General features: G+C 32.1%; 1 protein-coding gene and 1 pseudogene across 1 annotated transcript; one reads left to right on the top strand and one right to left on the bottom strand.

The window, feature by feature from the left end:
- Positions 1 to 1,301: 1,301 nt before the first annotated feature.
- LOC145096170 (uncharacterized) lies at positions 1,302 to 2,718 on the top strand. The gene is made up of 4 exons (XM_079033936.1): positions 1,302 to 1,441; positions 2,092 to 2,332; positions 2,405 to 2,536; positions 2,611 to 2,718. Exons 1-4 carry the CDS (start codon positions 1,302 to 1,304, stop codon positions 2,716 to 2,718), a joined length of 621 nt encoding a protein of 206 aa, XP_078890062.1.
- Positions 2,719 to 5,167: 2,449 nt separating this feature from the next.
- LOC145093868 (anthocyanidin 3-O-glucosyltransferase 2 pseudogene) lies at positions 5,168 to 6,818 on the bottom strand (annotated as a pseudogene).
- Between the last annotated feature and the right edge of the window lie 7,243 nt (positions 6,819 to 14,061).

Raw genomic sequence — 14,061 nt, 5'->3', positions numbered from 1 at the left:
TAAAGTTTAACTATCAAACAATTGACAGTTTATACCCTCTTATTTAATTAATCTCTTTAAGTCACCAAATTAATTATAATTAATTTATGACTTATATTAATCAAATAACAATATTATTATTCTTTATATTATTCTCATAATATATTAATAATATTTTTTTCTCTCTTAATAAATCATCCTATCAAGTTGCTATGGTGAAGGCAACCCAAAATGACCATGCACAACCGGGTCAAATACTTGCCTAATATAGTTGCAGCCTTAGACACTATTCCAACAATAGCTTTAGGTAAAAAAAAATTACAATCTTTATTCTTTTTTTTATACAATTATTACTTTTTATTAAATACTAACAACATTTTCATTTGTGTTTATGTAGAGATTGCACAGGCTTTAAATATGTTACATATGGATGACAATGATATGGGGAAGAGGCCAATGGAAGATTAGATTATGAGTTTATGAAATGTGTTAGTTTGATTGATTTTAAAGTTTAAACTATGATTTTTGTTGTTACGGTAATACTTTTGTATGTTTGTCTTAAAATTGTTTAACTTTTTTTTGGTGAACTTGATTTATATGTTAGTTGTTTTTATTTGGAAAATTAATTTTTGCAAATTGCAAGTTATAATATTATACATCAATGTAGATTAGTTAGGCATGAAACGGAAACATATTACTTTTGCAAGTTATAATATTATACATCAATGTAGATTACTTATTATACTCTATGCAATTAAAGTTGTACCGGTCCAAACGGGTTCAAAAACCGGAAAACCCGGACCTGGACCCGGACACGGACACGACTCATCCGGTCCGGTCCATGGTCCACAAAATTCTCCATAACCGGTCCGGTCCAAGAGCCGATCCGGTCCGGGTCGATCCAAATGCTCACCCCTAATATAGTATAATATTATATATATATATATATATATATATATATATATATATATATATATATATATATATATATAATATTTGAAAAGTCTTTTTAATCTTAAACGGGAAGATGCAATACATCATCCACACAGAATCACACTCCAAAATTAATATATAATATTTATATTTTTTTCTTTTGCTTTCGTTGGAAATTTGTCGGAAAGTTCCGACGAAATTCCCACAAACTCCAAATACTTACTTCTTCCTCTTTTACCCTAGTCTTTCTTACTTCAATCTTATAGAAAACAAAGGATCGGCCATTCTCCCCGAACCATGGTCGGCGTCTCCCCAAATCACCTGTAGCCACCGCCGATTTTCCCCACAACACAACCGTTGTTCCGATAAACCACCATCACAGACGCTTTATGTCGGCGGTGTCTCAGTTGCAGGCATTTCTTCCCACCGTTGCTGCATCAAACGACCATCACAGCCACTTCACGCCGACGCTGTCTCCGTTGCCGCAACCAATAACTTCTAGACCACCACTTGTTTCCGTCGTCGGTTAGTTCAGGTCAGTTGCTTGCTACCACCTCCGCCCTTCACCCAACTAATTTATAAATCAGAATGTATGTCTGAATCTAAGTTCGTCTTGTGTCTATTATGTATCACCATCTTCACAATCTTATTTGTACAAATTGTTTCATCTATATGTATCAATTTGTACATATTTGTGCTTGTTTGTGCTTATTTGTGCTTGTTTGTGCTTATATGTTTCATAATGTATGTATATGAACATATCTAGACCTTTTTCCTTTAATAATCTATAACTTTCACAATTATATATGAATCTTGTATCTACAATTTAAAAATCTTTTATTTTCACAATTATATATGAATCCTGTGTTTATGAATCTATTTCTGTAAACTCAACTATTTTTCTATCCATTTCTGTAAAAGAAAACTAGAGTTGGAACAACATCCAATACTAGTAATTTAAAGCTTTATATAGAAAACATTCAAACTGGAAGTAATTTAAAGCTTTATATAGAAAGCATTCAAACTGGAAGTAATTAAAAGCTTTAATTTATTAATGGATTAATTATTTGGATTAAATTCAAGGTGTTATATTAAGTCGAGTGTTTTCAATTTTAACATGGATTAATTATTTGTATATCTTACCATCATTTGTTTTAAATTTACACTTTTAACTTATAGTTTTTCATTTTTACAGACACTTTATGATTGGGATTTGAGAGAGGATGAAAAAGTTAGGGAAAACTTTGAGTTTATCGTCCAAGAACGATACAGAGACCTCATGGCTACATTTAGGAATAGATCAGCATATATGGCTACAGCTGCTGGACATGATATCTCACCGGATAATAAAGACTATGATATCATGCAGAATTTTGTACCCAATGGGATGCAATCTCAGAGGTGGAAGGATTTGTGTAGGGTAAGCATGATAATAATTTTTTTTAATTGTTTATTTCTTTTCATATTATTATACATATACTACTCTTTAAAGGAATGGAACACGGATGCGTGGCTGAAAAGATCTGCAAGCGGGAAGAGTAACTGCAATACCGCTGATAGTGGTGGGAAAATAGCAAGACATACTGGGGGTAGTATTAGTTATGATGAGCACCGCATTAGATTCGTAAGTATTCATATCAAATAAATTTTAGTAATATATTTTTCGTTTAACATAAATTACATCGTTTACACTTGTAGATAGCAAAAAAGGGACGACCACCCACATTTTTGGAGTTGTTCTTGATCACTCATCTAGATAAAACATCAAAGAAGAAATATTTTGATGGAGATGTTAAGGGAAAATAGATTTGCACTGAGAGAGCAAGGGAAGCTTATGTAAGATATCTTTATCTTTTTTTTTTTTTGATTTTTTGTCCCAGCTTTTATTACAATAATAGTTGTGTTTTATTTCCTTGTAAGAAGCGTACTCTCGAGCCTTGCTTGAGAAGTATGGGGATGATTTGGTTGATCACCCGATTGATGATGCTGAATTGTGGGCTAAAACCCAAAGGGAGATAAGTGGTGCTTCGAGGAGTAGTTATATCTATGGAGCTGGATCTTCGGATATAAACTCTTTGTTCAATGGGAAATCATCTGTTGGTGCGGGGTGTTCTTCGTCCTATTGCGGGTCTCAACAGGAGGTATATTTCCTTAATAAATATATTGTTTATATTATAGATAAAGAAAGTACATTACTATAATTAAACACTTTGTGAGACATGAAAACAGTCCCTAATATATTTATTTCAAAACAGCCAAGAAACTTAAACAGAGTATTATGTTGCAATTATGAATGAAAAATAAAGTATCTTGTTATTATGAAGTATGTTGTTATCATAAAGTACGTTACTATTATGAATGAAAACAGCCCATAAATAAATAATTTGTTGTTAGAATTTTGTTAAAATAAAGTGTGTTGCTATTATGGATAAAAAATAAGTAAAAGACCTATATTGGTAGCAAATTAAAGTACATTGCTATTATGGAATACATTTTTGGTATGTTTCTATAATGGATAAAGAATGTTGATATATTGTTTGTTTGCTAATTATATGTTTGTTTTTAGGTTAAGGAGCTACGAAACCAACTTGAAAATGTGGAGAGGGAAAGAGTTTTGATGCAACAAAAACAAGAAGTGATAGAACAACAATTGGCTCAACTAATGAGACGATTTGGTAACCCTCCTGAAGAACGATGTTAGTTTTGTTTGGAATATTTTATTAAGCATGTTGGTGAAGTACAAAAATGTAATTGTTTTGGTGAAGTAGTAGATGGTAACTATCATCCGGATGAAGTAATGGTTTTGTGGATATTTAGTAATTACTATCATGTTTGAAGTATTGAATAGTAGTTACCATTTTGGATTTATATTGAATTATCTTGTTTGTTATTATTGTGGTTTAAAGTGCACATTTGAAGAATTTGTATTTAATTTATAGTTTATTATATAATTTATGTAGAAATTACATTATTTATAATTTCATTAATATTGTTAATTTATAGTATTTAAAATAAAAAACAAAAACAAAAAAAAATTGCAACATAATACCTACAGAAAAAAAAACATCGAATTTATTTTTTCTAAAAAGGATGGAAATTTGTGGGAAAGTTTGTAGCAATTCTGTTGGAAACAAGATTTGTAGGAATTCTGACGGAAAAAAGCTGTCAGGGGGCTAGGGAAACTTTGTTGGCATTTTGTTGGAAATTTGTTGGAGCTTCCTACGAAATATTTTGTAGGAAATGTGTCAGCGTTTTTGTTGGAAGTTTGTAGGAATCTTATTTCCCACGGCCCTTTTTCCAACAACCACTTTTCGTAGGAATTTTGTAGCTAAACTTTATTTCCTACAAAATACCAACAATATTCCTCGTAGGAAACCACCCATTTTTCTAGTAGTGATTTAATCAACTTTTTAATAATTTTCTTTTTTATTAATTTTTTAATTGGTTTGTAATTATATATAAATTACAAAATCATAATTAAACCCATAAATTTTTTGAGTAATTTTCAGTAAATATAAAAATGCATTGCAGTGCATGTTGTAGTTTATTATATGATGATTTAATGTGGTTATATATAGTTTGTAAAATATAATAATTTTATATATTTGTTCTTTTTAACTTATTTTAAAAGAATTTGAAATAAAATATTTAAATAACAAAAAGTAAATATAAATAATTAATTGGTAATAAAAATATAATTATTAAATAACAAAAGTAATAAAAGTAATAATAATAATATAATAATTAAATAATAAAGTTTATAAAATAAAGTAGCATGGAATCTCGTATGTATCCATTTTAAAGTGTTAATAACAAGAAAACAATTATTTAACTTATAAACATGTTAAATAAAATAGAAAAATAATAACAATATGATTACATTTAATGAATAGAATAATTTAATGCACACAGGATTTTGATGAAAAAAGGGAAGTGATTTTGAAAACATGTTAAAACCCCGAACGGCTTTAATGATGCTGTTTATAAAAATAGAACCAAAAAATCATAATTTAATGGTGCGACCTATAAATTTTTTTGCATCAAAAAATCTTTGTTTTGAAGGTGTCGTTTAGCTGATGAAGCCGCATTAACAGTTTAATATGAAACCATGCCAACTACAACTTTAAATGGTATGGTTTTTTTATTTATTGATGTCAAATTAGATTTTCGTGACGTGATTTAATAATACAGTTTCAAGATCCAATCGCATCAACCAAAAATCCGTTGACTATTAAATATATGTTTTGTAGTAATGTTATTTGAAGAAAGAACTTCTATTTATTAATTAGATTACCACAAGAGGTAGAACAGGTTTTACTCAATTACAATATTGCACATCTGCATGAAATTCGTCAAATAGCAACGTCAAGTTCATATCGTACTCAATTTACTAACGTGAAATTCATATTCTATTATTTATAAAATCATGAACCAGACAACCAACCGAAGAAAACGACGAACCACCCTCAGTAACCGCAGCCCTGCTCATTTTGCTCATCTCTTTCACTTTTTCTCTCAACTCGTTATCCTCCATAACCCGCCTTATCCCTCTCTCAACATCATTCGCCATAAGAATGGCCATATCATCTTGAGGATTAAACACATTGTTCTTATAGTCTAACTTAATCTCTACAGCTAATCCCAACTCTATCGTCATTTCAAACGCATTCATCTGTTGTTCGGCATACATTGGCCATGTCGCTGTTGGTACACCAAACCACAAACTTTCTAGCATCGAGTTCCACCCACAGTGAGAGACGAATCCTCCAACTGCTTCATGAGCCAACAATGACACCTGCGGTGCCCAACCAATCACTTTCCCTTTTCCCTTAGTACGCTCCAAGAAACCATCCGGCAACACCACTCCCGGATCTTCATAATCACCGGGGAGTACTTCAAATGATTTACCCATTTGAGGAGGTCGACGCAAAGACCAAACAAAACGATGGCCACTTTGCTCCAAAGCGTATGCTATCTCCTTCACTTGAACCTCCTTAAAACATCCCATACTCCCGAAACACAAGAACACCACCGAGGAAGGTGGCTGATCATCCAACCAACCGAAGACGTCATCACTGTCGTGTTCTTTTCCGGCAACACCATGTAGATTGAGTACAGGCCCAACCGGATACACAGGTGGGAAGCTACTCTCGGAAGTCAAAGACTTGATTGCATGTGTTTCTAACTCCAAGAAAGTGTTAACAATGAGAGCTTTAGCCTCTCTCAATTTCCGAACAGAATGCATCAGAAAGTCTAGACCTTCTTGAGTTTGGTACACCACCGGAAAAACGTTCGTCGGAACTGGTTTCACGAAGGTTGGAATGAGCATCTCGCCATCTGAGTTGCTCAACTCGAAAACATCTTGGTTTTGAACCACTAGGGTCTCGATGTACAACTTAAAGCCAAGAAAAGCTGCGTTTGATGTGAAGAATACGTAGCTTGGGACATTAAACTCATTCGCCACATCGATCATGCCAGTGCAGAATATATCGAGCACAAACCCGACCACCGGATTGGAATCTGGTCGACTTATCAAGTCAGCAACAACATTTCTGACATGTTTTGAATGACTATTGATAAACTCATAGAAAGAAGTCATGGGAGCTTTGGGGTCAAGCTTTGGTAAGGTTTCATCTTGTGGGAGTTCAATGAAGACTATTCGTTCTATAGCCTTCTGATGTAACGATTTGATGTAGGTTGTGAGAGCAAAAGCAGAATAAGGAGGGTTTATTAGAAGAACGGTTATGGAGAGCCTTTCATCATGATTCACGAATACTTTTGCCATCTCAATGGTGGACATTATGTGACCAACCCCTGGAACAGGGATGAAGACGAGTTGTGCTACTGTATTCGCCATGAATGATGGGTTTGAAGCTTTTGCTCTGTTTCAGTATTCGTAGGGATAAGATTTATAGTCGATAGATAATCTCAGTTGATTTGATGTCATTGCGTTGCGCTGGCTCTGGCCCTACTTGGAATCTTATGGCTTGGGGACCAAGTATGTTGCCAAATTTGACTTGTATTTGTAAAATTATTGCTATAACCAGCCTTCTAATATTTAATAAAATAGTGACATGCGTAAACTTTGCCAAATGACAAAAGCAGTTAGATTTAAAATTCAACAATAATGTATTTATAATCTTTTTCATCGTATTATGTAAAGACACTTCCTAGTTAAATATAATTATTTTTAGTACAAAATAAATAGAATAAAATATATGTTGATGGCCAAGTAAACCTTGCACAAAACGTTTTGGCGTGTCTAAAAGTTATACTAATTTACCCGCTTATTCATTCACAGTTGAATCATCTATGTTGAATCATTAAGAGAAAATAATAAAAATAGCCATTTACACTAATTACATTACCAAAATAGCCAAAAAAAATCGAAATTACAAACATAGCTCACAATTTCGCAGATAGAAATGTCTCATCTGCGAAATCACCCTTCCATCTGCAAAATCAAGCTGCCATCTGCGAAATCCCTTAACTTTCACTATATAAATGTTTTTTTTCTCCATTTTTCACATTTCTCTACACAAAAACTCTCTATCTTTGGGTTTCTCTCGGGATTTTGGCTAGTTTTTTTAAAGAAAATGGAGGATTATGTCAACAATCCCGCAAATATGGTTAGATTTTAACTTTTTTAATGTTTAAACTTTTTTTATTTTATCATTTATTGTATTATTTAGTGTTAAAAAGAGTAATTTTATTGTGTTTGATAGTTTTAATATTTCTTTAGTATACTTGAAGTTTAAATGCTATTTTGTTAGTGGTTGTTTGAATGTACAAGTAGAGACTGCGCAGATAATGTTTACAATTTGTTATTTTTGTTGTTTGTTTAGTTGTTGTATAACCTGAAAACTTGTATATTCTTATCGTATAATTGTTTATATAAAGTGAAAAATAGTTAAATTATAGTATGTGCAAAATAGTTGTTTGTATATATATTTGTCGTATAAGTATAACATTTGTATAAGTTGAAAATTTGTCGTATATATATTGTTAGAAATTCTTTGTGTTTGTCGTATAAGTTGAAATTTTTTATACAATTGTATTATAACTTGCAAAATTGTTAATTTGGTTGTCGTTTTATTTGAAAAATTGTTTGTTTATATGGTTATAAAATGTTAGTTTATATAATTAGAAAGATAAAAATTGTTTATATATTTGTCGTTTAAGTTGAAAATTTGTTTAATAAAATGTTTATATAATTATGTATGATATTGTTTTTTATCGTAAATATATTTGTTGTATAACTTGAAAAATTGTTTATATATGTGTATGTTATTGTTTTTTATCGTAAATATATAAATTATTAATTAAGAATTTGTATTTGCATTACTAATTGTTTATGTACTTATTGCAGTTCGTAATCATATATTTTAAAAACAAAATATTTTTTAGTTCTCTAATTTGTTTTTTTTTTTTTTTTTTTTTTTTGCAGCATGATTTTAGTTTTATCAATATGAAAGCAATTGTGAACTTAAAAGGCTCGGGCGGTAACATATGAGAAGTATTTGAAGTTTTAGATGATGTCAGGCGTGTCATTTTCAAAGATACCGTATTTGGTTATTTTATTGATGTCCCTCGTTTACAAGGGGACGCATTGTTGTTCCATAAAATGTTCCTTCATCAGATCCAGCCGGACCCTGTTTTATCTCCAGATGGAATAAAATGATTATATTTTCGAGTAGGCAATACGAAAATGATTTATGGGCCAGAAGAGTTTTGTTTGATAACCGGCTTCAATTTTGGGGAGTATCCAAAAAAACATTGGGAAAAAATGGTCGGAAAAATTATTAACTAGTAAAAAAAGATGTTTATTGTGTGAGCGGCTATTTCCGGATCATACCAATAGTTCGGTGAAAATCGGCGACCTGAAACGTTTAATTTTAAATCGAACATTCCTAGAACTTGACGACGTTGATGCAGTTAGAGTATGTTTGATATACACTTTGTGTGAAGGTTTTTTGGGAAAAGAAATTAATGATCGGGTGCCACAAGATTGGTTTTTTTTTGCTAAGAATTTAGATCTTTGGAACAGGTATATTTTGTTTACGTTAAAAGTTTTATTTTATTAAAGTTATAATTTATATAAAAACCAATTTTGTTTTTTGTTTTGTTAGTTTCGCTTGGGGTAGCTATCTTTGGGATTTTACTTATGTTGACCTTGAGGATACATGGAACAAAATAGATAATTATTTATCACTTTCTGAGCGTCGTCAAACTTTAAAGTACTCCGTCTCAGGATATACGGCTCCAATAAGGGTATAAAAATTTTCTTATATTTAAATTGTTTTATTGTTATGTTTTTTTATTTTAATTTTAACTTTATTACTGTAATTGTAAAAAATTGTAGATATGGATATATGAGATGATTCCGGCTGTTCGTGCATGTGGATTAGTATTGAGAAAAAATAAAGACATGCCTCGGATGAAACGATGAAGTGGAACAAAAAAATTGAAATGGGTTGACGTGAACAAGATTTTTTTCAAAGCTACATGTTTATAAATTTTTCGTTTATTATTAATAAACTTGATTATTATACTTTTATGTGCATTTTTAATATGTTTGATTTTTTAGGGGGGGCAACCACCAAGACAAAACATGTTACCGAGTGATGGTGAGATGACATCTTGTTATTATATGTCATTTCAAGAGTATGTATATGGTGAAGGGAAAGCAGTTCCATCCCCAGTACGGGACCATTTTAGGAGACAAGACGAATCTTAGACTAGTATGTCGTCCAGTGGTCGCTCTCATGGTAGAGGTAGGGGCAGTGGGAAACACAACCCAGACGAGGTGTTGAAACGGTTACATGCACTAGAGCAGCATGTGTTTATGAACCGACAACCTACAGAGGTTTTTGTTGAAGAAGTAAATACTGAACAATTTTGGAACGACATTACTTTTGATGATCCGATAGTGTCACAAAGAAAATATGATGAACAGGTTAGTTACACGCTACATTATTTTTTAAATTTTATTAACATATATGAATACCTGTGTTCATATTTTATATTTGAAAATATAGGTTGTGCAAGATGAAGTGATGAATAAAAACAATACAACTAAAAATGTTTTTGGTGATATTCAAGACAACAAGGTTGTTATAGATATTACCTTTACGATTTTAATAATTACTTTTTAATGTGTCTTTCGTTATTAAGTAAAAAGTTTTATTTTTAATGTAGGTGTTGGAAGAGAGGAATGACTATGCGGGGAACAAATTTGATAATGATGTGTTTGATGTAAATGATTATAGTGAAGTTAAAGAGGTTCTTATACTTATATTAATTTATATTTTGTTTTTAGTAGATTGAATCATTTATTTAATTAGATATTATTGCTTGTTAAATTATGTGTATTTCGTTATTAAGTATAAAGTTTTATTTTTAATGTAGGAGTCCGAGGAGAGGAATGACAATGCAGGGAACAAATTTGATGATGATGTGTTTGACGTAAATGATTATAATGAAGCTAAAGAGGTTCTTATACTTACATTAATTTATATTTTGTTTTTAGTATATTGAAACATTTTTTTAATTAGAGATTATTGCTTATTAAATTAGGTGCCGGACGAAGATGAAATAATAATTACGGGAATTGTAGATTATTTTGATAAGTATGATGGCAAAGAAGTTACACCCGATAAACCGAGGACTCGAAAATCATCACAATATTTGTGCCCTCCTTACACCGAGGTATTCGTTTTATTTATAAACTCATGATTTTATGTTTATGTGAATTATCTGAAAGATAGAGATTTAAACATTTGAATATTGTTTTTAGTTGCACACGACACCAAAGCAAAAAAGAAGAGCAAAAAAGAAGGTTGATATCAAATTAACAAGCCCCGTTCCTCCTCCAGTTTTTGGTGTTGCTCACGACTTCTCCATGTTGCGCCTGCAACCTTACGTAGCAGGCGGTGATGTTGTCATCCAAAATTATTTATTTCATTCATATGATGTCCAGTATCGTTTGTTTAATTTCGTGTTAGATAGAGATTTTTGGAGCTCATTGTTTGGGCATACACACGACGGATGGTTGGAGTCATCGGTAAATTAATTGTTAATTTATTATTTTAAAAGTTAATTGTTTTTTAGTCAATAACAAAAGTATCATGTGTGCAGCATATAACCATTTGGTACCGACTATTGATGGAGAGACGGTTTGAGGGTGACCGACATACAATAATGCCTCCAAATTTTTTTGTTTCTCATGCTTTCGAAGAAGGGCAGGACTGGAGGGCGTTTATGGCTGGTATTGCTACGTACCCCAACTTCATGATTGCTTGGTGGGATGTTGATACGGTAAACTTAATTGTTTATATTGAAAATAATATCGTTCTTTTTGTTATGTTTTTGTATTGTGATGTAAAGAAACATAATTTTATTTTCTGATCCTTATACAGGTCTTATTGCCGATTCATTCATCCCCTAATCATTGGATATTTGGGGAACTATGATTAGCGTCAATGGAAGTGCATATTTATGACAGTCTTGGTAGAGGGGCTTATGAAAAATTCAAATATGAAGGAATCTTTTCCAAATTTGAACGTCGGGTGGCAAATTATTTGGACAAGATTAAGTATTGGGCCCGGAGGAACATCCCAAGGATTCCATTGAATATGCAATTCATTTATGAAGAAAATGTTCCCCAACAAAGTAGTCATTTGGGAGATTGCAGTGTTTTTGTTTGTATGTTTATGGAGCAATTCGTTTCAGGTCAACCAATACGTGTTCTTATTGACCCAAAGAACGCAGCTTTAGAGTTCCGTCAACGGATGGCAAACATTTATTGGGGGTCTAGTCTTGGTCCTATGTAGTTGGATTATATAATTGTATATCTAAATTAATGTTGGATTTGATTATTAGTTTATTTTTACAGTTTCGTCAACGGATGGCAAAAAAATTTAACGTTACGACAATTACAACAAATTAATGACCTACTAATAACTTATCAATACATACAACATAAGAACGACTACAACATTTGTTTTAACGTTACAAGTACACTGTTCTAAACATAAGTACAAATACAACAATTTATTGACCTAACAACTTCAAAACCATAAAAACAATATTAAAAAGCTTACAACTTGTAAACAAGAACTGCCAAGAACAACACCCAACTACAAACCAACGCTATCTCTAACTTTTTATTTTCTGATTGAAAGAGCTTATTAGAGTTAGCTACTTTAGCTATTACCATAGATGATTGGCCCTTCTCTTCATCAACCCAACTGATAAACCTGCATTTTGGTCCCTGTTAAATTTAACATTGACAGTAAGAAAATAAATTTTTGTCATGTAAACACGAGGGTTTAAATTTGAATGACGTTAACAACATGATACCAAATATAGGCAAGCGTAAAACAATCTTCCTAGGTTTTTATCTGTACTCGAAATCCTAACGATACGTTCTCCTCCGCAATTGCAGTATGTCATTAGCCTTCTTTTTCTTTTAAATCGGAGTTACTTTCTCAGTTAAATTTTTCATAGTGAGTGACACCCATTTATAGAAGAAATCATATTACAGACAATTCTTTTTGAATATGAAATAAACTGGTTTGACTATGAATTCAAAATGTTGAACTACGAAATCCAGACAAGTACATTCTTTAGTATTGTCATGTCGGTCAGTGAAATTTGACTATGAAATGAACTGGTTTGACTATGAATTCAAAAAGTTGAACTACGAAATCCAGACAAGTACATTATGTAGTATTGTCATGTCGGTCAGTGAAATTTGACTATGAAATGAACTGGTTTGACTATGAATTTAAAAGGTTAAACTATGAATTTTGAACAGTAGAGATACAATATTTTCTATTTATAATTGCACTTGTTTGATATTGCATTTGTGTGATGATTGTAGAGCACTTTCATCGGTTTTGAAAATGAGTACTTACAGTGAAAGAAGCTTTTCTCAACTACCAATTTTCTTGCATAACCTTCAAAGAACAAATCCTAATACCTTCACAGCCATTAAGAAAACCGATACCAACCGCTTTCAATTCTGTTTTGTGGCTTTAGGTTGCGTGGTATAACATACTTCTTTTATTGAGTTATATAATATTTCATGGTAATGTATCTCGATTAGTTTTTACTTATCACTAATATGTGTTCGTTTTTATGTAGATTCGTACCTTCCTTAGGTGGATGATACCACTGATATATGTGGGTTATTTACCCCTTCTTGGGAGCTATCTGACAACAATGTACTTCGCAGTGGCTTTAGATGGAAATCATGAACCACTACTCTTAGCAATTGGTTTGGGAACCTTAGAGTGTGAAGAATCATGGAGATGGTTCATGATGAGGTTAAAAGATTGTTTAGGTGAGGACATAGAGGTTGGTTTTATAAGCAACCTGTGTGATAAAATAGACTTTGGTGTTCAGAGTGCCTACCCGGATTCCTATCATGGATATTGTCCTAAAGATATAGCTCGAAAGATACGTGAGTCTGTCAGACATAACAATACGGAAGTCGAATCATTGTCTTGGAAGTCATGCAATGCATATAGCGTTGATGATTTTTACTTGTGTTTGGAAAGGTTGCAAAGTACATGTAGGAAACCACCTTTCCGCACCTTGCTTAGGAGTCCAATTTACTGGCTTGACGATATACCGATTTCAAAATGGACACGAGCATTTTTCCCAAAAATACGTTACAATGTTAAATAGATTGACGTCCCTGAAATTTTGCAAATTATATCCACACGTGAGTTTAACAACGATAATTGAGTTAATCACCACGTCGATACAATCAAAGTATGGTGAACGGGCCGAAGTGGCGGGTAAGGGAGATTTTTATATTTAGTTTTTTTATTGTGCTACTATTTTTATTAAAATATCAAATTTTACTGGGAGGTTGTCTGGTGGGTTGACCCCTTACGTTGAGAGTAAGGTTCAAAAATGTCTCAACAAGTCTTATAATTGGAATGCAAGACGTTTGTATGGGGATACATTTGAAGTCGATGACAATTTTGCCACCACCAACGTACAACTTGAACAAAGGGCATGTAGTTGTGGTAAATGGCAAAAAAGCGGTATACCATGTAGTGTCCAAGAACCCGTACATCTGAATCCATTCACAGAATGGTTGATTACAAGTTCACTAATTATGTGTATCGACTTGTA

This window comes from Lactuca serriola, chromosome 3, assembly GCF_051521515.1.
Source record: "Lactuca serriola cultivar US96UC23 chromosome 3, Lser_US96UC23_V15, whole genome shotgun sequence".
NCBI lineage: Eukaryota > Viridiplantae > Streptophyta > Magnoliopsida > Asterales > Asteraceae > Lactuca > Lactuca serriola.
This window is presented reverse-complemented; position numbering and strand designations above follow the sequence as displayed.

What these genes read in the sequence shown, in the direction of transcription:
- LOC145096170 (XM_079033936.1), top strand. Translation starts at nt 1,302, where the DNA reads ATGTCGGCGGTGTCTCAGTTGCAGGCATTTCTTCCCACCGTTGCTGCA. An exon ending in CTTGTTTCCGTCGTCGGTTA is followed by an intron (nt 1,442 to 2,091) that starts GTTCAGGTCAGT and finishes TTTAACTTATAG; the next exon opens with TTTTTCATTTTTACAGACAC. An exon ending in ATGAGCACCGCATTAGATTC is followed by an intron (nt 2,537 to 2,610) that starts GTAAGTATTCAT and finishes TTACACTTGTAG; the next exon opens with ATAGCAAAAAAGGGACGACC.